We start from the raw sequence: 27,300 nt of genomic DNA, 5'->3' as shown, positions 1-27,300 counted from the left end.
TAAAACTTCCTGCAGCTCTCTGGTGTTTTAGCTAACAATGTGACTACTGCTCAATTTTCACTGTGATCTAAAATGGTAATGATATATGAAAATATCAAAGTTCCACCCAATGACAAAATATAAGCAAACATCTGAACATCTGGATGTCTGTTGTGTTTTTTCAGAAGATGATGTTTAATTAAGCTCACCTTTTTCATTTGGATTCAATTCAAAATGCAGCCATAGTTTTGAATTGTATAATTTAGACTATGAAGTTCTTAATTTTGAGTGGACAAACATTCAGGGCCTTGTGATTTCCACAAAGGAGAAACAACAGACATTTACTATAAAATGCAGAAAGTTGCCAAATTTAAATGTGTATGTTGTCTAACAAACCTGGGATTATTTTGACCAATTCTGTGTGTTTTTCACATTATAGTGAACAAGAGACTAATTTAGCTGCTGCACTGTACATCATCTCTGCATTTTAAAAACTTTAGCAATGATAATATTTTGTCGTAGACTAAAATGAGCATTTAGCCATTTTGCACAGAATATCTAATAATATGATTAATGCAAAACATGAACAGATCATCAGAATAAGAACAAATCTGTGTTGACTCGCTGTGGGATTAACTGTCATCATCCTGGAGCTCACCTGTGGCCAGGAAGCGATGTGCTGCCAGCATGAGCTGAGGAGTGATCTTCACCTTACTGTCACCTTCTTGTTTGAAGGCTGAGAAGTCTCGTTTGTTCTTGTTGGGATCCACCTTCTTCTTGTTTCTGTTGTCAGCTGCACATCAGCAGCAGGAAGAAGAAAAGATGGAGACTGGATGTAAATCATAAGAGGGGTTAAATGGTAGATTAGGAGATGGAGAGTCATGCTTTAGTATTCTTAATAATGAAAAAGTCAGACAGCAGAAGTCAGGGTACAAATGTAAACAAAACAGACAGAACTCATGATTAGATGCTTTTCTTTCCCAAAGATTCTCTTTGTAGAGGTTTACATGATTTTCAGCACAAATACAGTATGCTTTTGAACATTTAACATGGTGGAAAAGGTAGTGCTGCATCCAATACCCACAATCTGATGTGCCACCATAAAAAATTTAAAATAAAAACTAACCCTACTTAGTTCGCTGCAACAATTCGGACAAACCAACCGACATGAATAAAAGATATGTTTAAAAAGATTGTCTACGGTCAGTAAAAATGCCAAGATAGCAGTATATTTATCACACTGGATGAGCTTCTGTGGTTACAAACTTTTCAGTGGTAGAGTGTCTGCATCCCTTAAAACAGCCGCACTCAGAGTAAACGCTTAGAAATATGAGCAACAAGGCTATTTTTACATACGTATATTCTTAATTTGACCATGTTTCTTATTATTGTAAATGGTAAATCATCATTTACTTTTACATACAGTATATTAATATGTTTCTTATTAATGTACTTCCTAAACGAGTGATGTTTTAATATTCATCCTGAGAATGGCAGATAAACTAAAGAAAGGACATAAATCCAGAAAGAAAGAAAAGCATTAATGATTTAAAAAAACAAACCTTAAAAGAACTCTAGTGCTCTCCTTTTTTCTTAATGCATTTCTAAAATATCGGAATGGGACTCAGTATCGGCAGCGTCTTAAAATCAAATGACTCGGAATCGGATCAGGAGCAAAAAAACCGAGATCGGAACTTCCCTACTTTCTACCATATAGATTACGGTTCTGAGCCAGGGCTGCAGGACTGGAGCTGCTTCTGAAGAGTAAATAATAAAACATGACCGGGGTTTACACAGACAGAATAGCAACTCTCCGTCAGATCATTACATTACTTAAAGTAGCATTTCCTGTAAATGCTTGAGCTTGCTTGTGTACACATTTCTGTAGAGGATCAAAGTGTAGGGAGACAATCCATCTATATGGATGACAGGGTTTGTTGCCTCGGCATTTCTGAAAAAGAATAAAATTTCATGACTACCCGAGTTCATAAAAGTTAATTTAAAGACCAAGTTCACTTTTTTCTGATACATCCGCAGTGGTCTCTGGTATAAATGAATGCCTTGTGTGTCTATCTCCTTGGGGAAAAACTCTGGCACTCCTGTTTCACTCTATGCTGAAATACAGAGCTCAAGATTCTAGTTTTTGTTTTCCGATCACTTGCTGGAAATGCTCCTCCCTATTTATCATAACTCCTGCAAAAAATATCATCCTAGGATTGCTTAATTCCATCAACAAGGATTTGTTGGTGTTTCCTACGTCTAGGCGTAAGTGTCTTGAGGATAGACCACTTTAGCACTGGGACCGAAACTTGGTGGAACAAACCCCCTCTGGAAATCAGACAATCTACCTCAATTTTGAGTTTTAAAGCTAGACTGAAGCAGCATTTTAGATCTACAGACATGGACAAAACTGTTCGAACCCTTCGGCCAATGAAAGAAAAGCCCACAACGGTCACAGAAATAACTTGAATCTGACTAAATTAATAGTAAATAAACATTCTATGAAATTTAAACACTGAAAGTCAGACATTGCTTTTCAACCATGCTTCAATGATATTATTTAAAAAAATAAACTCATGGAACAGGCCTGGACAACGATGATGGATGCCCCTAACTTTATATGTTGTTGCACAACCTTTTGAGGCAAACAAACGATTCCTGTAAATGTCAATCAGACCTTCACCTCAGCGGGTATTTTGGCCCACTCCTCATGAGCAAACTGCTCCAGTTGTCTCAGGATAGAAGGGCGTCTTTTCCAGACGGCACGTTTCAGCTCCTTCCAAAGATGGTCAATAGGATTGAGGTCAGGGCTCATAGAAGACCACTTTAGAATAATGTTTTCCTCTTAGCCATCTTGGGTGTTTTTAGCTGTGTGTTGTGGGTCATTGTCCTGTTGCAAGACCATGACCTGCGACTGAGACCAAGATTTCCGACACCAGCCAGCACATTTCTCTCTAGAATCCCTTGATAGTCTTGAGATTTCATTGTACCCTGCACAGATTCCAGACATCCTATGATGCAGCAAAGCAGCCCCAGATCGTAACAGAACCTCCTCCATGTTTAACAGTAAGGACAGTGTTCTTTTCTTGATATGCTTCATTTTTCCATGTGTGAACATCGAGCTGATGTACCTCGTCTCATCTGTCCATAGAACCTTCTCCCAGAAGCTTTGTGACTTGTCAACATGTAGTTTGGCATATTCCAGTCTGGCTTTTTTATGATTGTTTTCAACAATGGTGTCCATGGGCGACGGTGACACAGGAGTTAAGTGCCCACCCCGTAATCGGAACGTTGCAGGTTCGAGCCCCGCTCAGTCCGTCTCTGTTGTTGTGTCCTTGGGCAAGACACTTAACCACCTTGTCTGCTGGCGATGGTAGGAGGGACCAGTGGCGCCTGTGTACGGCAAACTCGCCTCTGTCAGTGTATCCCAGGGCAGCTGAGGGTAAAATGTAGCTCATCACCACTAGGGTGTGAATGGGTGAATGACTGATTGTATTGTAAAGCGCCTTGGAGGGCTCTAGGACTCTAGAAGGCGCTATATCAAATACAGGCCGTTTACCATTTCTTGGCCGTCTCCCATGTAGTCCACTTTGACTCAAACAATGAGGAATGGTGAGATCTGACACGGATGTCCCTTGAGCTTGAAGTTCACCTTAGATCTCTTTAGAGGTTTTTCTGGGCTCTATTGTTACCATTCGGATTATCCATCTCTTTGATTTGTCATCAATTTTCCTCCTGTGGCCAAGTCCAGGGAGGTTAACTACAGTGGTACACATCATGTCACCAAACAACACAGTGACTACCCGCAGCCCTGTATTTATACTATTGTTACATTTTTGTTTATGGTGTTCAGCACTTTGGGCTCCCTTTGACTGGTGGCAGATAAGGTGCTATAAAAATGAACGAAATCACTCGACTTACATTTCTTCTTTGTTTTCACCCCAACGTGTGTGAGTGTGTGCACGCATGCTTGTGTGTATGTGACACAGCTGGTGGCCGACTCACTGTAAAGGTCGGACTCATCCAGGATCTCGGACTTGATGATCTCCTCAATGACGTCCTCTAAGGTGACCAGACCCAGCACCTCGTAGAAAGGATCCCCTTCCCCCTCGTTGTTCACCTTCTGAACGATGGCCAGGTGAGATTTACCTGAACAGAACAGAGATCAGATTAAAGTTACTACAAGCCACTTTTGACAAGAAAGTTAAGATTTTAAACCCTGACAGAAAAGTAGGACAGCAGCAGAGAAGAGGGAGGAGACAGAAGCCTGTGTCAATGGAGCTGCTGCTTCTGAAAGCCTTCAAATAGATCCAGACCCTTCTAGATGAAAATGTTTTTATTTTAGTCTCGACAAGTTCGATCTGAGTGGATTTATCTTGGCTGCTGGCACAAGGATGCACGGATGCCTTAATATAGCCCAGGCCGCACTAAGAGCTTTGGAGAGAAAAGAAGTGGAGGAGCTGCCAGATGGAGGGATAAGAAGGAAGTTCAAAAACAAAACTTTTCTCTTCAAACTGCTTAAAAAATGTCCTTTTGGATGGTTACAAATAAGAAAAACCTGACACTTTTGCAGAGTGGTGGATGCCAACAGGAGGTAAACGAAGAAGCTCAATCAGGCCAGCAGGATGGAGGCCTGTCACAGCTCATGGACATCAAACACCACTGGTGTGTTCTCATGTGCCTTATCCACCTTTTTCTCTTCACCGGTCAACATTCAGAACAGGTTGTTTAAATGGAAAAGCACTGTAGTTTTACAGTGATTAATCAACTATCACCATGAACACTACATGCTAAGATTAGCAACAGGTGCAAGCTAAAGATTATTTATCCACAATCTCCTGACTTATGACCTTCTTCACACTGAATCACTACCCTGCTACGCTCTCCGCAACCTGCCAGCAGGAAGTGCTGTAGTTAAGCTACGAGTCTGGTGGGAATACTCCTTCTTGTGTTCTGCTTTTCCCACATCCCAGCTGTTCCCACGACAACGAATTAGCATTAAAACCTCAGATTATAAGTTTTATGGATACTCAAAAACCATCGTTGACCTATCATGCTCTGTCACTCCTAACAGGAAGGCCAATAAGTAAAATGTATCTATGGTCATGTCACAAAATAAAGATACAACAAGTAGGAATATTACAGTGAAATAATCACCAAACAGTCTGACATCTCAGTCGCTTTGGTAAGAAGGTTACGCTGAAACAGATTTCCTCCTCAGCTGGCTGGAGGGTTGTCAGTTTTTCTTTTTTTTTTTTTTTTTTAAACTCAAGATGGACGTAGTCTTTGTTTACAATCTGTGACCCCGCAGGGTTGCAGAGTCTGCGTCATTCAACAGCCTCACAGCTGTGGAACGCTGAGGAGAAATTAAGTTAGTCCATTCTGGCATAAGGCTGTACCATAAAAATGTGGGAAAAGCAATTTGCAGCGATTACTTTCTGGTTGCTCTGTAAATGGCAACAACTCTATGCTCTTAAACATGAATCTCCACCTCAAGCGGCTTACAGCTGCAGGAATGGCAGGCAAAATGCCTTGTGAAGCTAAATGGAGCCGTTTAAACCCAGAGTCCTGTTGCTGCCTGAACTGTTCCGGTCCTCATATCATCCTGAGAGAGGTCTCTGTCATGAACAGAGGCAGGCTTGTCGGCGCTGCAGACTGCAGAGGAGCTGAAGTCAGCGACCGCTCGTGTGATGACTCATGCCTCAAACATCCTCATCATCATCACTCCTTGTCCCTCTGGCAGAGAGGTGAGGAGTCTGTAACCCTGCAGCAGGTCCCAACAGGGATCCACGCAAATAAAAGCTCCAAAAGGCTCATGCATCATGTGGAAAAATACAAGCTAAGAGTGTTTTTCTAGAGTGGAATGTAAGGATGGGCTGCATGAAAGCAGAGAGGTGAGAAATAAAATGTCACTTTCTTCAGGATTAAGCTGGCTGTGTGCAGAAGTGAGGCTTTGATGCTATAAAAAGAGCTCAGCTGTGGGTGAAGCTCAAACACACGGACAGCTGAGGTTCTGCCGGCGCTTTTGCCATGTTTAGACCTCTTTAGAAGTGGCGCTGAAGCTTGGTGGATCCAGCCTCAGGCACAACCCAGCGGTGAAGCAGCTATGGCACTAATGACGTTAGTAAGGTGTAGGTGTCAGCGCTGGAATCTCCTACACTAATCCTCGGCACCAGGACGTGGGGTATTGATCCCTTCTAGTGTCACACAGGAGCTGATTTTAGTCATTAGTTCCTTTTGAGGATCAGGGACACTGCTCCAGTTACTTAAAAGCTTAATTAAGACTTGATGAAGAGCATTTCTGTAGAAAACTTGTTGCAGATATGAGGAGATTTTCCTCCAGAGTGTTTACTGAAGGATCTCACTAAAGGACCTGAGGAACAAGATCGATTTGATGGAGCGACTGTTTTTGAACAAACTGCTCTGTTGCTGTTAGATTACAGCATCACATTAACGTCATGGTTGCACAAGTAATACATGGCCTGTATTAGTGAAGTGCCTTCTTAGTGCTCTACAACCCCCCAAGGCGCCTCACAGCACAATCAGCCATCCACAAATTCACACTCTGGTGGGGATGAGCTACGATGTAGCCACAGCCGCCCTGGGGCGCACTGACCGAGGCGAGGCTGCCGAACACTGGTGCCACCCTCTGACCACCACCAGCAGGCAAAGTGGATTAAGTGTCTTGCCCAAGGACACAACAGCAGAATTCTCTGTTCTGAGCCGGGATCAAACCGACAACCTGCTCTACCTCCCAATAGTTAGTGCTTTTAAACTTTAAGCTAGAGCTTTAACATTGACCTCTGTGATTGTCGGGTTAGAAACTTGACCAGTTTCATATTTGACACCACTTAGCATTTTCTATTCGCCGATCATCAATAAAACGCACAAAAAGAAGAAAAAGAAGACGTTTGTTTTTTCTGTTGGCATCGTGGCAGAGCCTGAAACTCAAAGTAAGAGAGTAATGTTTTTGGAGGCGAAGTAATGAGCTAAAACCAGAGTAAACATTCACGTGGCCTAAGCTACTTTGAGGGAGCTAAAGGAGGCTACAAAATCACAGACTGATGGTGACCTAGCTTTGTTGCTATTGGACTTGAAAGTAATAATATTTTTTCCAACAGTGTAATCTTTTGATTTTATGGTTCATTTTAGTATTAGTTGGCTCATGTTAGTGTTAGCTCATTGTTAGCACTAGCTACAGTAGGCTACAGCAGGGTTGTTTACAACAGTTGTAATACCACTTCCAACCAGTAGGGCAAAGGAGCAGAAACCTGCTCAGTGTTACTTTAATGAGTCAGCAAGTATTAATATCATGTGCAGATCATTTAAAATTGTATAATTTCATAAGGAGACGTGTAGAGCCTAATTCTAATCTGCAGCCTTTTAATGAATAAGTAATCAGTGTTGTAGCTTCTGAGAAAATATATATAAATAAAACACTCCACTTCTCAAGAATAGATGCTGCTTTTCTTGACAAACCACAACAAGATATACATTTATGGGTTTTAAGATGAGCTTCTACACAGAAAACCATTTGAACCAGGCTGGAACATAAATCTCCAATTTTAGAGATAGGATTGATTGATTGATTAATTGATTATTTAATTAATTAAGAAAAATAATCCATCAGCTATATTTATGAACAACTGCATTTTTGCTAATTTTAAGGGAAACACCTTTAAAGATACAACAAAACACCAGCTGGTGATCATAATCAGCCAATATTCAGAATGATTAGCCAGTCCAAAACACAAGGCTTTTAATTTCGACACCTTTACCCACCTAACGGATGGGTTGGGTGCTAATTCACACTATAGTAATAGGCTTCTTTCATGTGGACGTTTCTATTTGTAGAAACATAATTTAAAAGTTTATCAGAAATTCAAACATAATAATCTTTTAATTATTGGGAATAAATTGGCCCTGGTAAGTCAAACATCAGCCCTTAAAACCAGAATCAGTGCATCTGTAAAAAATTAAATGAGATCAGCAACTCAGATTAGATCAAAATAAATCTGATCATGTTAGAGGAAGGTCTGGTTTAGTAACTTAAGATCAATGGCCAGTAAAATAACAGATATTAATACTTGCTGGTTGGTGTGTGAACAGTCAGGACTCCTTCCATGGTGTTTAGGTTAAAACAGTCACATCTCCAAAATGTTGAAGCTCCCACAGGGAGGATATGGAGATGCTGTGTCCTGAAACTAGGCTGACATGTTCCGCTCAGCAATCCCATTGATCAATAAAGACACACACACACACACACTCTCTCTCTCTCTCTCTCTCTCTCTCTCTCTCTCTCTCTCTCTCTCTCTCTCTCTCTCTCTCTCTCTCTCTCTCTCTCTCTCTCTCTCTCTCTCTCTCTCTCTCTCTCTCTCTCTCTCTCTCTCTCTCTCTCTCTCTCTCTCTCTCTCTCTCTCTCTCTCTCTCTCTCTCTCTCTCTCTCTCTCTCTCTCTCTCTCTCTCTCTCTCTCTCTCTCTCTCTCTCTCTCTCTCTCTCTCTCTCTCTCTCTCTCTCTCTCTCTCTCTCTCTCTCTCTCTCTCTCTCTCTCTCTCTCTCTCTCTCTCTCTCTCTCTCTCTCTCTCTCTCTCTCTCTGACCCTTCTTGAACTCCTCCAGCATGGCGTCCAGCTTGGTGTCGTGGAACACGAAGTGGACTGGGTGGTTGTAGAACTTGGTGATGGTCTTCAGGTTGGTGCAGTCGTCCGGATCCACAAACGCCAGGTCCTTCACGTACAGGATGTCCACGATGTTGGACCTCTCATCGTCGTACACCGGGATGCGCGTGTACCCGCTCTCCATTATCTCCGACATGGTGTTGAAGTCCAGAACCGCATCCGCGTGGATCATGAAGCAATTGGCCAGTGGAGTCATCACGTCCTCCACCGTCTTGGTCCTGAGCTCCAGGGCCCCCTGGATCATGTTCAGCTCCTCCTTGTCCAGGTCGTTGTAGGGCTCCGTCACCTTCAGCATCCCCACCAGCTTCTCCCGATTGTACACGGTTCCGATCTCCTGTCCCAGCAGGACATCCAGCAGCTTGCTGATGGGGAAGGACAGCGGGAAGGTGAGGAGCATGAAGAACTTGGTCACCAGGATGGTGTTGGCTCCCACGGCCAGTCCGTGGCGGGAGCACAGCGCCTGAGGGACGATCTCCCCGAAGATGACGATGCCGATGGTGGAGGCCACCACCGCCCCCAGACCAGACCCGATCAGGTCATCCAGGAGGATGGTGAGGGTGGTGTTCACCAGCACGTTCCCCAGCAGCAGGGAGCACAGCAGGTAGTTCCCCTTGCTGCGGATGGGCTCGATCTTCCTGGCGTACTTCTTCTCCTTATCGGTACCGCAGCTCTGGACGATCCGGAGCTCCATGGGGTCCAGCGCCATGAGGCCCAGGTTCAGGCCGCTGAACATCCCTGAAAGCACCAGCAAGCAGGAGATGAGGATGGCCTGCAGCCACATGGGCAGCAGGGACTTCTTCTCCTCCATCACCAGCACCCTCCCGTCGCTGTCCCCCAGCAGCACCCACCGGGCCCCGTCCTCACTCGGCGTGCACAGAGCATACTCCTTCCACGCCTCGCTCTTGCGCAGCGGCTTCACGTGCACGCTGAGCAGCCCGGACGTGCCGCGGCTGCTGACGTTCAAGAAGTGACCGATGCTGATATCCTTGGTGAACTCCACACAGGTCCTGTCCGGTGAGTCCACCACTGCGATGTCGCGTCCCGCCCTGGCCGCCGCCACCGCCTCCCGGGGTTCACCCTCCTCGTCCTCGTCCCCCCCGCCGTCCGCCAGCTCCGTGAAGCGGATCTGAGTCCAGGCACCCGAGTGGAGCTGCACCCCGTAGAACCGGAGCTGAACGGTGCTCTCCTCGGTCACCTGGATGACACCGTCGTCATTGGTGCTGGACGGCTTGTCGCTTCTCTCGAGCCGCATGCCGAGGACCTGGCTGCCGGTGCGGACCCCGGAGCTCCCCGGTGCCGCCGTGGCGGTCTCCGTCCGGCCGCTGACCGCGCTCCACAGGCAGATAACGACGGTGAGAATGTAACCCTGCTGCCCACTCCATTCTGTCGCCATGTTTGTTTCTCTGCTCTGCAACTTGGGAGCTGACGTCATTTACTCATGTCCGCCCCCTCCCCGCGCAGTCCGTCACACACCTCCGGTCACACCGACCGGACACCGACAGGTAGAAGGCCCATCTTCTCCTCGTCTTTCTCCACTGGGTCGGGACACTGCGGCACCCAGCGGGTCTTCTCACCCTCAGACATTGGGAGCTAGCTGCTGTTGCGTAAAGCACATCTATAACCCCCCCCCCCCCCCCCCCCCCGCTGCATCAGCCCGCTCCCGCTGGCACCGTGCCTGGGATGCTGATGCAGGAGTTCAGTTTGTCTCTGCAACAATTACCCTGTTTGTCCTACACCCATCAGGTCTATGTGGATGAATGCGTGGTTCTCTAACTAATGAATCCATTAATATTAATATTTTATGATTTAGCGAAACTTTCCGTCATCAGATTAAATATCACTTATCCTGCCAATGCATCAACTCAAATGTTTATTTTGCCTTTGTTTTTAGGTTCTAATATCAGCTGGACTGCTATGTAACCTCTTGTCTGACACTGCCACCTAGTGGACACTGAGGCTGTTTGTCAATCGGTCGTGAAGTCCAGAATAAACAGACAAAAGTTAAATGTCCATCTAATTTAGATAAATCAAATGAACGCGAAATAAACAAACGAACTAAATCGGATTCTAATACCAAACATTAAACGTCATAAAGTCTAAACGTGTAGTCTGTGGCTAGTTTGTGTTTTACATATGACAAAATGAAGCATTAGCAAATAATAGTTTTATTTTCTATGCCTGAGGATTCATGTGCACAAAAAAAATGTTGGTTTAATCATAACTCACACATGAATTGATTTATTACATCTCTGTCAGCAAATTTTATCTGACTACTGATTATTTTCTGTACCTTTGCTTCTCTCAAGTCTTTTATTGCGTATCATATCGATGATGCTGATAACAGAGAAGTTTCTTGGTCGACTTCATCAGCGTTCAAGGTGAGTGGAGAGAGAAAAAAGTTCACAAGCTGAAAAGCATTGATCAGTAAAGTTACTGATGGAGTGTTTCATTTTTATTTTCAAAGCAAGAACTGTCATGTCTTTGTTTTCATGTCTAGGCTGTCTTTAATAAATAATCTGCAAAATGATGAGATCACACTAAAGTATTTCCATGATTAAAGAGTCAAATCAGCACTACGTTTCTTAAAGTCCTTTATTGCATTCACAGGATTTTTAAACACAAATTAACAAGTTAAATAGAGAAAAATGATAAAGAACAACACATAGTCAACAACAACCAGGTAACACAGACTTGGATAACATTAATAGAGGTGTGTGTGTGTGTGTTTTTAACTTTTGAGATGATTTTGCTAAAATGTTTAGGGAAAAGCAGCTTTCAGTCCTCCTCATCCCTCTCTGCTATGCTGCAGCTCTTCTTCCAAAGCCTCTCCTTTGCAAAGGAGTCTCATTGTAGACATGCAAATGTAGGAAAAAAGCTGTTTCTTTTGCTTAACACACACACACACACACACACACACACACACACGCACGCACGCACGCACGCACGCACACACACACACACGCCTAACAGAAACTGTTGAGTGACTGATGAACAAAGCAAGCAAATAAATGAATATTAAGAAAATGGTGTAATACTGTTGGTAACTTCTGGTGGACTCACTCTGAGGTCAGAACTCACTTTTCAAACTCTAAAATACAAGTTTGAAGAATTTAAAATCTCAAAGAAAAAACAAACATATAAAAATAAAAAATCTAATTACAACTAATTATACTTAAATGAAAACACAGTGATGCAGGCGTTGTACCCATCTGTTGTGGTGAAGAGAGAGCTGAGCCGGAAGGCGAAGTTCTCGATTTACTGGTCGATCTACGTTCCTACCCTCACCTATGGTCATGAGCTTTTGGTAGTGACCGAAAGAATGAGATCACGGATACAAGCGGCCAAAATGGGTTTTCTCCTCAGAGTGTCTGAGCTCTCTCTTAGAGACAGGGTGAGAAGCTCGGTCATCCAGGAGGGACTCAGAATAGACCTGCTGCTCCTTCACATTGCGAGGAGCCAGTTCAGGTGGCTCGGGCATCTAGTTAGGACGCCTCCTGGACGCCTCCCTGGTGAGGTTTTCCCGAGTACATCCAACTGGGCGGAGACCTAAAGGGAGGCCCAGGACACGCTGGAGAGACTATGTCTCACGGCTGGCCCGACCCCGAACAAGCATAAGAGAATGGATGGATGGATGGATGGATGACTATAATTACAAATAACTGACTCACCTTAAACAAAGCTTATTTAATCAGTCAGAAGGAACTTCAGAACCAGTTCTGTCTCACTTCACAGCCCAGATTTATTAGGACACAAAACCACCTGGTACCTGTTGGCCTCTGTGTAACATTTTCTTTCCTCAATGACAGTCAGTCTTTGAAGTGTTTTTCAGTTAGAGCTGTCATCGTGAACAGACCAGTTTTAAAGCTGCAATGGCAAATTTGGAAAACAAGTGAGCTTAAAGCCTTTTTTTCATGCCTCTTAACATGTAACATGGAAAAGCAGCAGGTGCAGGCCAACATTTCTACAACTCCCTTTTTTGCATTGGTCTTAATAAATACATTTCTAAGTTACTAAATTTTGGATTTTCATTAGTTGTCAGTTATTATCATTAACATTAAAGAAATAAACATTTACAATGCATCAGTCTGTGTGTAATGAATGAATATAATACACAAGTTTTATTTTTGGAATTGAATTACTGAAATAAATCAACTTTGTTATGATATTCTAATTTTATGACCAAGTGCTGGTTATAAATTATGGAGATAAATAAAAATAATAAAGTGGTTCACTTGCATTTGGCTAAAAACATCCACCTATAGCATGTTTTGAACCGAAAACAACGACTGGACCGTCCGGTTGTCGGTCTCGCCAAACCGCTGCACTTCCCTGGGTTCTCCACTCATTACGCACTTGTGTATTTAGCAGCAGAACACCACTGGTGTGAGAGGTTCTCTGCTCAATAATATCATAGGAGGAGAAACAGCCGGCTGCAACCACTTCTACTTTAGGACAAACTACCAAAAAGAAAAACACTATTTAAGTCACGGACAACAAGAGACAGCAGGAAACGTTGACTCTACGCTATGAAAACGTGCTCGCTAGCTTCCTCCAGCATTGAGGGTTTCTAGTTCTGACAGAAAAAGGAAATCGTGAGTGTTCCGTGACCGTGTTTGCGTTCCAAACCTAGCTTGTTTGCAGATTCAGCATGACAGTTTCAATCCTGATTATAACAACCTAAAAAGGTTCTGTCTGCGGAAACTAGTGTTCCTTTTATTGGAACCAATCAGTAACTTAACTTTACAATAGAAAATGAAAAACATTACATAATCATTAAATTAAATGAAAACGAGGAAATAAAGCTTCTTCTCTAGGAATAAAGCCCATTTCTGCTTTATGATGGGTTTGCTTGTTTCAGCTGAGTCTGAGGTTAATCAAAGTGGGGATGGGTGCAGCCGTTTCATGAGTACAAACATTTCTTTGCATATAAGCACATTTTCCTGTTGAGCTTCAGTAAATTTTTACAGAGAATTCTACGCAAAGTTTTATAAATGAGAATCCGTATTATTTACTTTTATATCTGCCTGATTATTTGGTTTTTAATTAGTCTTCCTAAGTGATAATATTGTGTATTTCATCCTTTATAATCATGTATAATTTCTACTTTTTAATACTTTTATAGAAGGACAGATTGATTGCTTGTCACTTCATATTTATTTTAGATGTTGCCACATCGTCTGTGCCTAATTTTACACAACATGCTTTAATTTATATCCTGTTATGATCCCTATTTTAAATCTTTATTATAAACCAAAAGAAGATGGAGACTAATCCAGCTGGAGTTTGGTGATGATGGGAATGTGGGATGTGATGCTTGAGGTGTGGACGTCCTTACTGCAGCCTCCCGTCTCATGTGCTGTGGGGACCCTGCACAGGCGTGTCTGCAGGAGGAATAACCTCAACATTGTAGCTCACCTTCTTGGACTGAAGGAAGCTGTAGCTGTTGTCAAAACACAGCACGTCTGCACAAACCAAAAGACATAGTCAGCAACGTCTAACAGCTGAGTTTACAAAATAAGAGTTTGGCTTGATTACAGCAGAGTTAATGTTCATCTTCACATTATATTACATCAGTTTGCTTGGATATATACTGTGTGTCATACACAGATTTAGAGAATAATGTTCATTTGTTAAATGTTAGTTTTCCTGCTTATGGTTGAATCAGAATATTAATCCCACTGACTGAGGCCACAAATGTGATAAAACTTATTTTCATGGAATAAATCCACAAACCAACAGAAACTCAATGTACTAATTAAAATACCAAAATGAATAAACACCTGCAAACACTTTAAACAAATCAAATACAATTGGAATTTCATAATGAGGGAAAAACAGAAAACAGCTCAGCAAAAACAACCATCAGAAATAGAAACACCAAACCTTTAATTAACAATCCAGAACTGATCCGCAGATTAGAAAGTTGAAACTCACAGACTCCTGGCTCAGAGCAGGTGAGACTGTTGTTCTCAGGAACCAGGTGAGCGTTGTAGCGTTCACTGGGTAGGACCTCCATCATCTCAGAAACCTTCTTACTGCTGCCCTCCTTGGTGCGTCTGTACACACCGAACCCAATGTCTGCTCTGTCGCTGGAGAACTGCCACCTGAGAGATGCAGAAGCTGGAAGTCACCATATCAACTAACTCTGTTTATTCTCACCTGGTCTAACTAAAACGATAGAGATAACAAATTAAACGAGAGGCTGTTTTTAAAGATGTGGTTCACTCGTTTAAAGTTAAAGTCCTATTGGGCATCATCACACTGGTGAAATTACATCTCCGCATTTGACTCATCCCCGTGGGGAGCGGTGAGCTGCAGCAGTGGCTGCACTCAGGAACTTTGGTGGTTTATCTCTGTTAATGAAAACATAATCTTTTTTTTTTTTGCATGAAAGTTCTGTAGAACTAAGTTGCAGTATCCTGCAGCTACCAGCAGGGGGACACATTACACCAATAATGCTTTGTGTTCAGAGTTAACCTCAGACTGAACTGAACATTGTTTTTAATATTGCCTACACTAAAAACCTCTAGATATGATCATAAAAGTCTAAAATAGCTATTTCTTTATCTTTATATGGGAAATTTGATAACACTTTATAATAAGGGTCCCTTTAATAACAATACTTACTGAATTATTAAGCATTATTAGTAAAGTATTAACAACTGCTTAACCACATTATGTAATGCATTATTAAGCAGATGACCCCACCCTTTGCCCTAACCTTAAAGGGGTATTTTAAATTGTGTCTATTGACATATTTCCCAGAGTTAGATAAGTGGGGAAAAGAACCATTTCTAACCAGCCCAGTCATTCTCCTGACCCGGCTGTTCTCCTTTAGCTTAGCATAAAATACAGTAAGATAAAGGATCCAACTAGCACTGAGTAGAATGCGCCTAATTCTTCATTTAGATTTCTCCTTCATTCTTCTTTGTTTCTTGTTGTATTTCAAACGTGTGGAGCTGTGGTACCTCAGGAGGCTGCTGGGAGCAGTGATGTCATACTCCAGCTGGAAGCTCGACCCGCGACCGATGGTTACGCTGTTGTCGTACTCGATCTTCAGAGAGTCGTGGACGTAGTACGACTTTGGAACTATACCACCATAGTTAATCTGTAAACACAACATGCATTATTTAGTCCAGCCCTTTCAGAGAGATGACTCATCATTTAGGGTCATCTCTCACAAGGGTTCTGCAGTGGGGGTCTCCATCTGGATCAGTCATGGTTCCTCCATACGTCACAGGAAGCTGGTCTGGGTCAATGTGTTTACGCAGAACTTCCTGCCAGTTACCTACAAACAAGCAAACAAACAGAATTCTAAATTTAAAGGGACTTTGCTGGTTTGAGTTTTATATCACATGAATTCATGTGAAAACCTTGTTTTGCATTACAGTTTTGTATGATGAGTAAACGAAAACTAAATATTTATAAACATGAAATGCAGCTAAAATGCTTTGTTACTTAGCTGGTTTACATCAAAACAAATGGCTGTTTGTGTTTTTATTTGCTTGTTTTCTATCAAACTGTTATTTGAATATTTAAATCAATTAGACTAAGCAAAAAAATTTGAACTAACAATTTTATAGATAATTATCTCTGCAGTTAATTTTCAATGCAAGCAATTCAATTGCATGTAGACAACTATAAATAATATTTTTACTAATTCAGATATTTTTTTACATTTTGTATCGTCATGACTCATAATTTGGCTATCTTTGTTAATTTAATGATTATTAAATAAAATTTCCTTCAAACTTTAAGTAGTTTTACAGCCAATTTGATGCTAATAATATATTAAGTGTTGTGTTTTAACCATTTTAATAAACGATAAAGGGTCTGTATTTATAAAGCGGCTTATGGAGTCCTACGACCCCCCCAGAGGCGCTTTACAACACGTCATCCATTCACCCATTCACATGTTTATTAAAATCACTGAGACGCTTTAGCACAGCTGTGCTTTCTGACAAACACAACAAATGTACAATTATCCAAACAGAAGTAATTAAATGATAAATGTGACCATTAATCAGTATTTCTGTGTAAAAATAAACAGCTGTTGTCTTACTTCCTAAAATGATGATCTTGCGCCGAGTTTCCTCACACAGAAAGTGTTTGATCAGGCTGTAGGCCATGGGGAACATTTTAGGAGCTGCAGACAGGTGAAGATAACCTTCAGCTCGAATCACTTAGGAGACAAACGCTCACTTTACAGGTCAGCTGCGGTACCTTTGATGACAAACACCCTCTTCAGCCCCTCAGGATAGTTGTCTTCAAACATGGTGAGGATCTAGAGGACACAAAGACTAGTTTAAATCCAGATGTTTTGCACCAGGGGACAAATGTGATATGTGAGGGCATGACAAACCTCTCCATAGAGCTCAATAACAGGTTTCCAGATGTGCTTCAGTCCAAGCCCTTCACAGTCGTAGATCAGGGAGATGGATTCAATGTTCTTCCCCAGCTGAGGTGGAAAGAGGAAGAACTGTCAGATGGAGGGACAAGAGAAAGGGAGGGGTAGAAAACAAAAGGAGGCAAAGAAAGAAGCAGCAAAATGTACTGAGAAGAATGAAGGAGAAAAGTCAGAAGACCAATAGGAGACCTCCTCCCTGACCTTCTCAGACTGCCTGCGACACTCATGGCTCAGCATCTCACAGTGTCTGATCTTCGTCTTCAGGAAGTCCTGTTTGGGCGCAGACATCAGCAGGCCTTTGGGGTCCAGGGGACCGATCACATCATACCAGACGGGACTTCCCTCACAGTCGTACCCACACATGCCCCCAGAAACATACTTCTCTATCACCTAATGACCAAAAACAAAGCTCCTGTCCAGTGTTCACTCTTTCATTATATATTGTCTGTTACTGTGCTCAATCAGACACACATGAGGATAAAAAACACTAGTTACCTCTGGAGGTTTCCAGTCCGACACAATGGTATCTACCTTCATCTGTCTCCTGAAGTCCATGTGCTGCAGAGACAACATGAAGAGAAAAATCATTTAAAGTGTTTGTTTTTAGAGCGACATGTCAGATGTTTCTATGACTACTGAAGAATTTTTAAAAGTTTCATTAGCTTTAAAGGTCTTTATTGACAATAACTTGGTTATTGCAACCAGTGCTGATGCCAGTCAGCTTCTGGTCTGAATCTGGATGGACGGCAGACCATTCTCCATGATCAATGCTGAAAGTTTGTCAGAATTAGTGCTTTTTTTGTTGGTCCACTTGCCTCAAGAGGGTGGACCACAAGTACTTAGTGAGAGTTTTCTGAGCAAGGACCCAAAAGTTTGATGTTTTGCTCCTAAAGCCACTTAAGTTCTGTCTTTGACCTTATAGATCTGTGCTTCATCATGCTGGAGAAGACATCGTTCATCAACAAACTGTTCTTGGGTGGTTAAGAGGCGTTCCTCTGAGAAAACATCTGGGTACCATTCTTTATACACATCTGTCCTGGGGCTAAACTGTGACTGAGACACAGGGATGATGAGAGCTTTTCACGCTTCCACACATTTTCCAGATGCCCCAAACTATCAGAACCGTGATTCATCAGGCGATTAGTTAAATTACCAGACGTCCAGTTCCTAGACCATTTTTAGAACATCAGTCTGTCCCTGGTGGTCTTCTTATAGAGAAATGGCTTCTTTGCTGCCCTTACTGAAACCAGGCCACCCTCCAAAAGTCTTCTTCTCTCCGAGCTGCAGATAAACTCACACCTGCCTGCTGACCTTCCTTAATCACCCCTATCTCGCAGCTGGATCAGCTTTATGAGACATTTCAGATGTTGGACTTTTGTGGGCGTCGTCACCCTGAAGTCGTCTCCACAAATACAATGAAAATGAGGGTTTTTCAGGATTTGAGGAATTTTGTAATTAATTGTGACTTCATTTGATAACTCTCCAAAACATTTAGTGATGATCTAGTGTTTGTGTAAAGCTTCAGTCTGTAAAACCTGTTTGATGTATAACGGATGCGTCTGGCGATACAGGACATCACTGCTGGTCTTTACCTCCTCGTGTAAGGGTTAAGGGTTCAGATCCCTAGTTTCTGACCTGAGGCGATGAGCCTATCACATGTGGCACACAGAGAGGATGCTGAATGAGCTTTTGACCTTTAACTTTTATACTTAATGCATTGTTTAAACATGAAAATCAGTCTGTTCTCTGTCAGAGGCCAAAAGTCTAAAAGGGTTGAGAAACTTGTTTAATGATTAACAATGCACCACATTACATAACCCCGTATTTGATCATTAGATACAGTGTGTATACAGTAAATAAAGCCAATGTCTTAGACTCAGATGGTTCATATAACAATGTCAGGCAGGAGAAACGTTTCACAGCATCAACCACAGGAAGTCCAACTGAAACTTCAGTCTGAGTTCCTGTAAACACCTGAAGATGATAGGACTCACCTTTCTGATCATCACCTCAGCTTTCTGAACACTGAAGTTACGCGCTGAAAGACAAAAGTTACGTTTTGAATTAGCACAAAACAGAAATGACTAAGTTTCACCCTGTCCTGGCGAAGTGGACGCTGTCGCCACCTAGTGGCACAAAGAGGGCATGTAGTTGTTTTAACCTGGAGTAACACTTTACTGCAGTTAGCAAGTAACGGGACCCTTATTGTAAAGTGTTACCAGATGTTTTTCATAAATACAGAAATATAAAATGTAATTCTGCAGGAGTTTAGGCTGAGTGAGTTCATAATTCCAAACATAAGTGTTTGTTTTCTTTGAAATTTCATCTTTTTTGATGTTTTCTTCTGCCAAAACAATTTTCTCCTCCTTTTTATCGTTATTTTGGCTCTGCTCCTCTTAGGAACATTAAAGTGTGAGATGTGAGTTATACAGCTAATTAGACTCACCACTGTCTTGTAATTGTTTCTTTTTTTATGTTTCATTTGATGTTTCTGCAGCTCTGCGATGTGGTTTTAAAATGTAATGTGCATTACAAACGTAAGATATTAATGTTTCACTGTTTGATGGAAGACAAACATCAGCACTTTTCTCACATCATTGCTGACTGGATGTTGTTTGTCCAGTGTGTGAATGTGTGTGTGAATGGATGAATGATACAATGTAGTGTAAAGCGCTTTGGAGTCCTTACTCTGAGAGGTGCTATACAAGTGCGGATCATTTATCATTTATCATTTGTTTGAACCTGATGCTCCAGAAAGGACACAAGTTACAGGAGGGGAGATGCGCACACAGACAAGCATCTATGCTGTCTGAAATAATAAGTTCCCACTCCGTTCCTTGTGCGTTGGTCATGAGCAGACAGGAGGAAAAGTAAAACCAAGGGTTAAACAAACACAAATCCATCTCAACATCCAGACCAACAAGGTGTTCTGATCACATAACAGACCTGACTGGCTGCTTTTAACAGAGCAGAGAAACTGGTCAAAGTTAACAGTCAAAGCAAACATCAAAGTCAGAGTCATTCATCGACCTCGGTCTCCCTGAACTCTTGTCCGGTACGCTGATGAACCTGCAGAAACCAGAGCTTCCTGCTCAGCCAGGACCTGAAAACTCCCTAATGTCTATTTTACCTGTCACAAGCTACGTTTACATGGGCGCAAGTAATCGGAATAAATGGCCTATCAGATCAAAAATTCTCATGTAAACATGTCAATCGGAATATTGAGCCGATACGGCCCAGTCGGAATAAAATTTCCTTCTGATTGAGAGAGGGGGTTTGTCCGATCATCATTCAAAATAATGCCCACTGCACGTGTGCAACTTCAGTGTGACGTCTTTCCGCCTTTGCAGAAGTACAAGTCGAAAAATGACCACAGAAGAGTTCTGTTTACTGGAAAACACTGCAGGAGCTCAATATTACTGAACGTATCGATGGCCGAAAGGCTAGAAATGCAAAGTTAAACACTCAAGTGCATCTAAAGAAGCAGGAAGAGGGAATTCACAGAAGTATTGACCAAATCCAAAACCGCTGGAAAGGAAAGTCAACGGACAAAGCTAGAGAATACGAAAATAAAATGCCTGTGAAAAGACGTGCAGATAAGATGGCGTTTGTTTAAAATTTTGTTTTTCAGGAAAGACAACTGAGTGTGCTCAACCTAGTTGACTGAATGCTCGGTGCGTGTATACTCACAGCAGGATCGGATCATTTCAGTTAGTGTCCATGTAAACAGATTTGGGATTTCTGATCAACCAAGATTTGAATCTGATAGGGAAAATTTGGCGCATGTAAACATAGCTACAGATGATCAATAAACAATAACTCAGGAAAAAAAGAAACCAAAAACTTTCAGCAAATCTGTCATTTTGGCCATCCTTTTTTGTCTTTAGACATGTAATACACTCCATCGATGGTCATATGCTTCTTTATTCTTCTGTAATTATTGTCACACCACATTTTTAGCATAGAGATTCTCAGGGAGACTTTCACTGAATGGCTAATGGTGTTATTACACTGCTATCTGGATGTGTCTGTGCTGACCATAGGTCAGCAGGTCTGGCTACAGTGTGAGATAATAGTTATAGGTTGTTTAAATGAAGCAGGTTGTGTCTAAACAGGAGAAAAGGGTCAAAAATGCTGAGTTTTATTTGAGAATTTTAACCTTCCGAGGGAAATAATCTGAAGGGAATTACTTAAACATTTATAGATTAAGAACATATGTGAAACTAGAACATTTTAAAAGAAAGTTTGAAAGGTGCTTCTGCAAAAATCCAAGCACTACAAAGCTAAATAGTACTCTGGGACTTGCGTTTGTAATAACTAAGCTTTGACAGAATCTAATTATTATTTTAAAAGATAGGTTTCAGTATTTTCGGGTTAATCCGGATTAAATTTTTAATATTTGGGGGATTCTAAATGCAAAATTCTTGTTCTCTAAAGTTCTAGTGCTTTGTTCAATAAACATCAAGGAGATTTAAGAGAAAACTATTTATTTAGCAAAAAGAGACAGAGTGACTGAAATAAAACAAAAATCTAAAGATTCTCTGCAGCGGAAACAGTAGAATTGTCTGCTCATCTCAGATGTACGTTTTAGTGTCTACAGTGTTTTATTTGGGTGTGACAAGTTTAAAACGTCCTGCAGAATGTCAGAGATCAACTATAACGGCCAGATTTGAATACAGTCTGTAAGTCCTGAAGCCGAGAGGGGCTGGGGAGGAAAGGAAACAAAACGACTACAATTTGATGTATAAATGATAAGAATCCCAACATTTGAGAGATTAAAGGAAATTTGAGAATAATTTTTGAAATTCAGGCAGCTCAAAAACTGGTGTGAAATCCTCACACAGTTGTAAACAAACTATAAAAAAACCCACTACATTTAAGGTTGTTTAAAAAAAACTATAATAAATAATAATATTTGAATTCAGCCACATAATGTCTAACTCTGTGACTTCTTTAAACTTTGGATGATGCTTCGACTGAGAAAGCATTCAGATTAGGATTAGTTAAAAAGCTCCAAACATTCTTCGTGTTGAGGAAATGTAATGCTGCCTGTCAGGAACCTCCATGAATTTTCCACGGATATACTAAATCCCACACATTTAGTTATTAAACCTGCAGCTGGACAAACACTCGTGTTGAACCTGAACACTGAGTGGAGGCGGCTCAAACACAGTTCCTGCACCGAACTTGGGGTCAGGTGTTAGAGACAAGTCACTGATTAACCAAGCTGGGATGCATCGCTTAGGAACATCAGACTGTAAATCACACCCAAAATACCACACCAGAGTTGTATAACTGACACTGGCATCAGGTGTTGCAACCGAGGGTCGGCGTGTGGGAAGCTGCAGCCAGATTACAGTTAAACCTGATACTTCTACAGATTTATTTAACACGCAAGCCCATTTTCTCTCACTTTACTCTCGATTTACCCTCAAAATCCTCACCAAGCTGCCCTGGATTTCTGGGAGACTGAAACTTTCTGAAAGTTTGACTTTTTTTTAGCAGTTTGGGACAAACTGCAGACATAGGCGTTAACTCTGCAACTAGTGTGAGAGGAAATTTGTCTCAAAAAGAAAAACTCTTGTAACACAAGTATGAGGTCCCATGATTCTCATAATCATGGAGTCAGGCTGATAAAAGATTTGACTTGTATTTTTTACAAGCTTCTAAAATGATTCTTTCATCTCTTTTCTTCCAGATTATTGTTTTCATGAATCCATTTGTCCTTCATCTCCACTCTGAACATAACAAGAACACATGAACATGTGTGTATCTTCTAGGTGCCAAAAACATTTGGTTTAAATGGTTTTAACTGGAGCCAAACTGGTTTATTTCAAACAAACGGGTGTGTGTTTAGTGACTGTATGCTCATTCAGACATGCAAACACTAAACACACACACAGCTGTTTGGAATAAAGCCGTTCGTGGGTCAGAAGCTAGAAACCGGGTTGTGTTGGGAACAGGTCTGGTGGCTGATTCAAACCCTTCCAGTCCGACAGAGAGAGAGAGAGAGAGCCTGACCTCTGCTGTTGTGTTCGGTCGACCCGGCAGAAGGCTGAACCTCCACAGAAAATGAAGAATCAGAGTCTGTCATAACTCAAAATGAATTCAGTGTGTCTATAGGAGACATATACATGTTTACTGATGTGTTTTTGTTGGGTTAATTTGTCGTAAACAGAGATCAATGTCAGATCAGGTGATCATGGGTGGGGATTTCACATCATCTCCAGCACATGCTGATAATATGGGGAAAGGAGGAGTGGGTGAGCGGGTTGCCGCATATTTTTGCTGACCATCAATTGATTGCTGTGATAATTGTACAGTCTGATTTTCTGCATGCTATGTTTCAAGTTAATTGGAGTTACTTTAATAAAGTTTTTGGAAACGCAAGTTTGGAATCGCAGATGATGCATGTAGAGCGTGTCATGCCAGCCTGACTCAGCCTCTCAAGCGGCTTTTAGTTTGCCTCTGAAATTGCGGAAATAGTGTCTAAGAAAAGCTCTGGATTCATTATTACCAGATTAATAATCTAGAAATGTAATGTTTGACCCCAGGCTCATTGTTTTGGTATCTGTTCAGCCTGTTCACTACCTGGTAATGTCACAGACAAGCAGCAAAACGATGTTATATATATATATATATATATATATATATATATATATATATATATATATATATATATATATATATATATATATATATATAAGTATGTTTATCAAACACAATTTAAGGTGATGTAAAGATGAATAGAATAAAGTAGAAACATAAAATTATAAATGAATCACTTTTCAGTTATGACTACTCATTCCAGTTAAGTTGTTCTTTATTGATTTATTTAGGTTACACGTACTAAAAATTTTTTTTAATTAATTGAAAGTTTGAGTTCTATGTACTTAAAACAAGGAAAATGCTAAACTAACTCAACAAATTTGAGTTCTTAAAACTTTTGTAAAATGACGAGTTTAACCTACTCAATATTTTTGATTACTTTCAACAATTTGGTTTCATCAGATCTGAACCCATAAATCTGTTAAATTACTTCCAGTTTGATGTCCAATTACTATGAAGTGTGAGTCAGCAGGACTCACCTCTGAGCCAGCGAAGGAGGTAGTGGTCGTGCTGAGCGGGCAGGCTTGGGAGGACGTCCTGGATCTTCTCCCGAAACTTCAGACAAAAACCAGAATATAAGCAAACATTTTAAGTTCAACACCAATATTTATTGATACAGTTTCACATGTTGACAAAGATGTTTTATGTGTTTCCCCTTAAGAATTAGATGGTCTGACTTTAGCTTGTCTTTGAACATTACAGAACCGAGTGGAAACAGCAGGAAACAGCTGGTTTAGAGGGGCACTAAGGTGAAAATTCAAAACTGCTCAGGATCTCGGAGCAGTTAGCACTTTAATGTAACTACATGTATGTTACTTGAAAATGGGATCAATAGCAGGTTTGTTGAAAAGTTGTGGATATAATGAAATGTTATTTGGTCAATTTTAGACATGAATAGAATAATTTACCCACTGAGGCCTTTCTATTAAACAGATGACAGACCGCACACTCTCCCTCTTATATATAAACCTACCACCTTCTGTTCAAACCTACAGCTCACAGATACATTCTATTCATCATAACAAATGTTAGGAGTTATGTTTTTATGTTATTTGCAATTTTTTACCTGAAAAGGTTTTTTTTTTAAATTTTTTTTAGCAGAGATGCGGTTTGCTGAAAACGACAGCTGAAGCTGCATATGAACTCAAGCTGAAACTGAGCTAAACTGTCACATTTGTAGGACAGTTTCTCCTGACAAGTTTTTTTGTCAGAAATCGGGTTTTTGAATGAAACTTGGAAGATTTTCCTTCTCAAAGGCCTGCTGTCTGAGGCCGTTTGATCTGATGAAACCATAAGAGGCATGGAGTTTAACAACAGTCAGTTTGATTACTAATTAAAATAAATCGTGCAGGGAGCACAGGTGGATGTTGGATCTGTGCTGGTTTTCAAAAGTGGTGAGGCCAAAAGGTGTCACTTAAAATACCGTTGGGGTGTTCCAACGTCACGGGCTAAAATGACGCTCGTGGTCAGCATTAAAAAAATGTATTTAAAATAATGTGAGCAGCAGAAGACTTTGGTGATTTCTGTGTGCCTACCTTTATTTTGAAGATGTTATGATATAATCACAGCTGTTTGTCGGAGAATGGATCAGAGAACATGGACTGAAAATAACACGAGGGGGAATCTCAGGATGAGACTAACTAGTGTTCGAAGGGGAAAATGGTGTGGGAGTACTAAAAGTTTTTTAGAAACTTTTTTGCAATGAAGCAGAGTGATGTCATCAGAAATTTGGATTTTTCTGAAAAGTCATCAAATTCAGACTGATTTCACAAAAAGAGTTAAAGATACAAAAAAAGCTGAATTATACCGTCACAGCTGAAACTCTTGTGATTGCTCTAACTCTTGAATGAGGTGCTGACAAATCAAAAAATCTAAAAGATTTGCTGAAGAGTTGCACATGTATTTCAGTGAAGTGAAAAATAGCAGAAAAAATTTCATATTTTAAAACACCAAAAGCATTTTTTACCTGAAGTCATACAAGGAAAAATCACAGCAAACTGATGTACGATTTGCAGAAATAACATTTAAACAGCAGAACCTGTGAAAAACCTGTGGAAGCAGAATAAGAATGCACAATGTGCACCAGGCAGGTAAAGGCTCACTAGTCTACAGTCCACCACTACAGACATGTGGGAAGCAACCAGAAAATGATCTGACTGATCTCTGACCTGCGAAAGGCTCTCAGCCTGCTTTGGGCTCAAGTCTCCAACCCGTCCGCTCATGTTGGCTCAGCTGTAGTGTCACTCTGGTAGAGGCAGCTTTTGTGCATGAAGAGTTTAAGAGGTGGATACCACACCTCCTCTGAGAGAGAGATAGAGCGAGAGAGCGAGAGAGCGAGAGAGAGCGAGAGAGAGAGAGAGAGAGAGAGAGACTATAAGAGAGCAGCTAAAGAGTGGGTTTATATATTAAACATTCTGGTGATTACGACGCTTCATTTATTGATTTGTTAGAAGTTTCTGGTCCAGTAAATAACACTGTGACCTCTCACACTGACAAATCTGTTCCCTACGCTGAGAGCACCTAATGTAGGAATCACTCTGAGAACAGATAAACACACACACACTGGTGTAATCTGACCTGGATTAAAGCATGAATGTTGCTAGAAAGCATAAACACTGTTTGTTCATTCATGCACATTCAGTTTGTGATCTTCTGTGATCACTTTGACTTTGCACCCTTTGTTTATGACACACACACGCCAAACGCACGCACGTACGCACGCACACACACACGCGCATACAGATAATCTAATAATCATAATTTATATTATTTCTCCTGGAAAGTTAGTAAATCTTTTGTCACCAGTTCTGTTAGTTCTGTATCTTTGATCCGAGACAACAAAATGAGTCATAGCTCTCTGTAATGGGAATTCATTTAAAAATACTGTAATTAAATCAAAGCTTATTCTACACTCTAAAAACTTGACATTTTCCTATTTGAAGCCTTTCATGCTCTCAGGGAGCAAATTTATGGATTTTAAACATGTTAAAGCAAAGTAAAAATGTATCCCAAACTGATTTTTGATCTCTTAACACAAGTAAATAATTCATTACCTGAAAGAGATTTTCTGAAAGTAAATCAAATTTCCCAAAATTTCACTTGTTCCTAGAAATAGAGCAAATTTAAATGAACAGAAAAGGGTACATTGAAAGAAGAGACATTTTTCATAAAAGTACTTTTATTCTTTAATTACTATTCAGACCCATGGGTCACCAAAATAAAGCTGGTGTCATGAATAAATAGATGATTTACAAGAAATAATACTTCATAAACCATCAGATCATAAAATGACTTATAGCAAACCGAAGAGAAAATTTGCTTTAATCACCCAAGAAAGAAATCATTTATCATTAGAAAGAATCCCCATTCCCGGTACAGAATATGAAAAATGAGCTCAGCTGTAAAATCGCGCCTACGCGTTGTTTTTCCTCCACAAGTCTGTCAAACACGAGTCACATTCACCTGTTAAACTGGCCTCGGGCTTCAGGCAGGACACGCGTAAACACAATCAACTAAACAGAAAACACTCGCAGACTGAGAGGAGATCAAACATACAGCAGCCAATTTGTTTCCATGACAACGTCAGAGGAAGCTAGAGTTTTCGATGATCGTTTTTTTTAATTAAAC

At 41.0% G+C, this 27,300-nt stretch overlaps 2 protein-coding genes across 6 annotated transcripts in view; both read right to left on the bottom strand.

Annotated features, from left to right (window-relative positions):
* Nucleotides 1–10,215, bottom strand: part of LOC107395816 (metal transporter CNNM4) — a 51,178-nt gene extending 40,963 nt beyond the window's left edge. For all 3 annotated transcript variants that reach the window (XM_070552214.1, XM_054744094.2, XM_070552213.1), the window contains exons 1-3: nucleotides 8,580–10,215; nucleotides 3,985–4,128; nucleotides 638–772 (exon numbers count right to left, since the gene is read on the bottom strand). In XM_070552214.1, the coding sequence (XP_070408315.1) occupies nucleotides 638–772; nucleotides 3,985–4,128; nucleotides 8,580–10,089 (1,789 nt within the window). In that variant the 5' untranslated portion in view covers nucleotides 10,090–10,215. The remainder of the gene's footprint in view (nucleotides 1–637; nucleotides 773–3,984; nucleotides 4,129–8,579) is intronic.
* A 3,542-nt stretch (nucleotides 10,216–13,757) lies between these two features.
* Nucleotides 13,758–25,974, bottom strand: sec14l7 (SEC14-like lipid binding 7). 3 transcript variants are annotated; one of them, XM_015975274.3, is made up of 12 exons: nucleotides 25,842–25,974; nucleotides 24,153–24,228; nucleotides 19,059–19,102; nucleotides 17,560–17,622; nucleotides 17,266–17,454; nucleotides 17,020–17,115; nucleotides 16,881–16,941; nucleotides 16,720–16,803; nucleotides 15,839–15,945; nucleotides 15,626–15,765; nucleotides 14,592–14,761; nucleotides 13,758–14,119 (listed from the first exon to the last, which is right to left on the bottom strand). In XM_015975274.3, exons 1-12 carry the CDS (start codon nucleotides 25,893–25,895, stop codon nucleotides 14,007–14,009), a joined length of 1,197 nt encoding a protein of 398 aa, XP_015830760.3. In that variant the 5' UTR covers nucleotides 25,896–25,974; the 3' UTR covers nucleotides 13,758–14,006. The 3 variants fall into 3 exon arrangements, with proteins under 3 accessions (XP_015830760.3, XP_054600067.2, XP_054600068.2); XM_054744092.2 differs by lacking the exons at nucleotides 24,153–24,228; nucleotides 25,842–25,974 and adding an exon at nucleotides 18,657–18,713 and having other exon boundaries at nucleotides 19,059–19,075; XM_054744093.2 differs by lacking the exons at nucleotides 19,059–19,102; nucleotides 24,153–24,228; nucleotides 25,842–25,974 and adding an exon at nucleotides 18,600–18,660.
* Between the last annotated feature and the right edge of the window lie 1,326 nt (nucleotides 25,975–27,300).

Source organism: Nothobranchius furzeri, chromosome 6 (assembly GCF_043380555.1).
Source record: "Nothobranchius furzeri strain GRZ-AD chromosome 6, NfurGRZ-RIMD1, whole genome shotgun sequence".
Taxonomy (NCBI): Eukaryota; Metazoa; Chordata; class Actinopteri; order Cyprinodontiformes; family Nothobranchiidae; genus Nothobranchius; species Nothobranchius furzeri.
The sequence above is the reverse complement of the archived record's forward strand: the minus strand, read 5'-3'. Positions and strand labels throughout refer to the sequence as shown.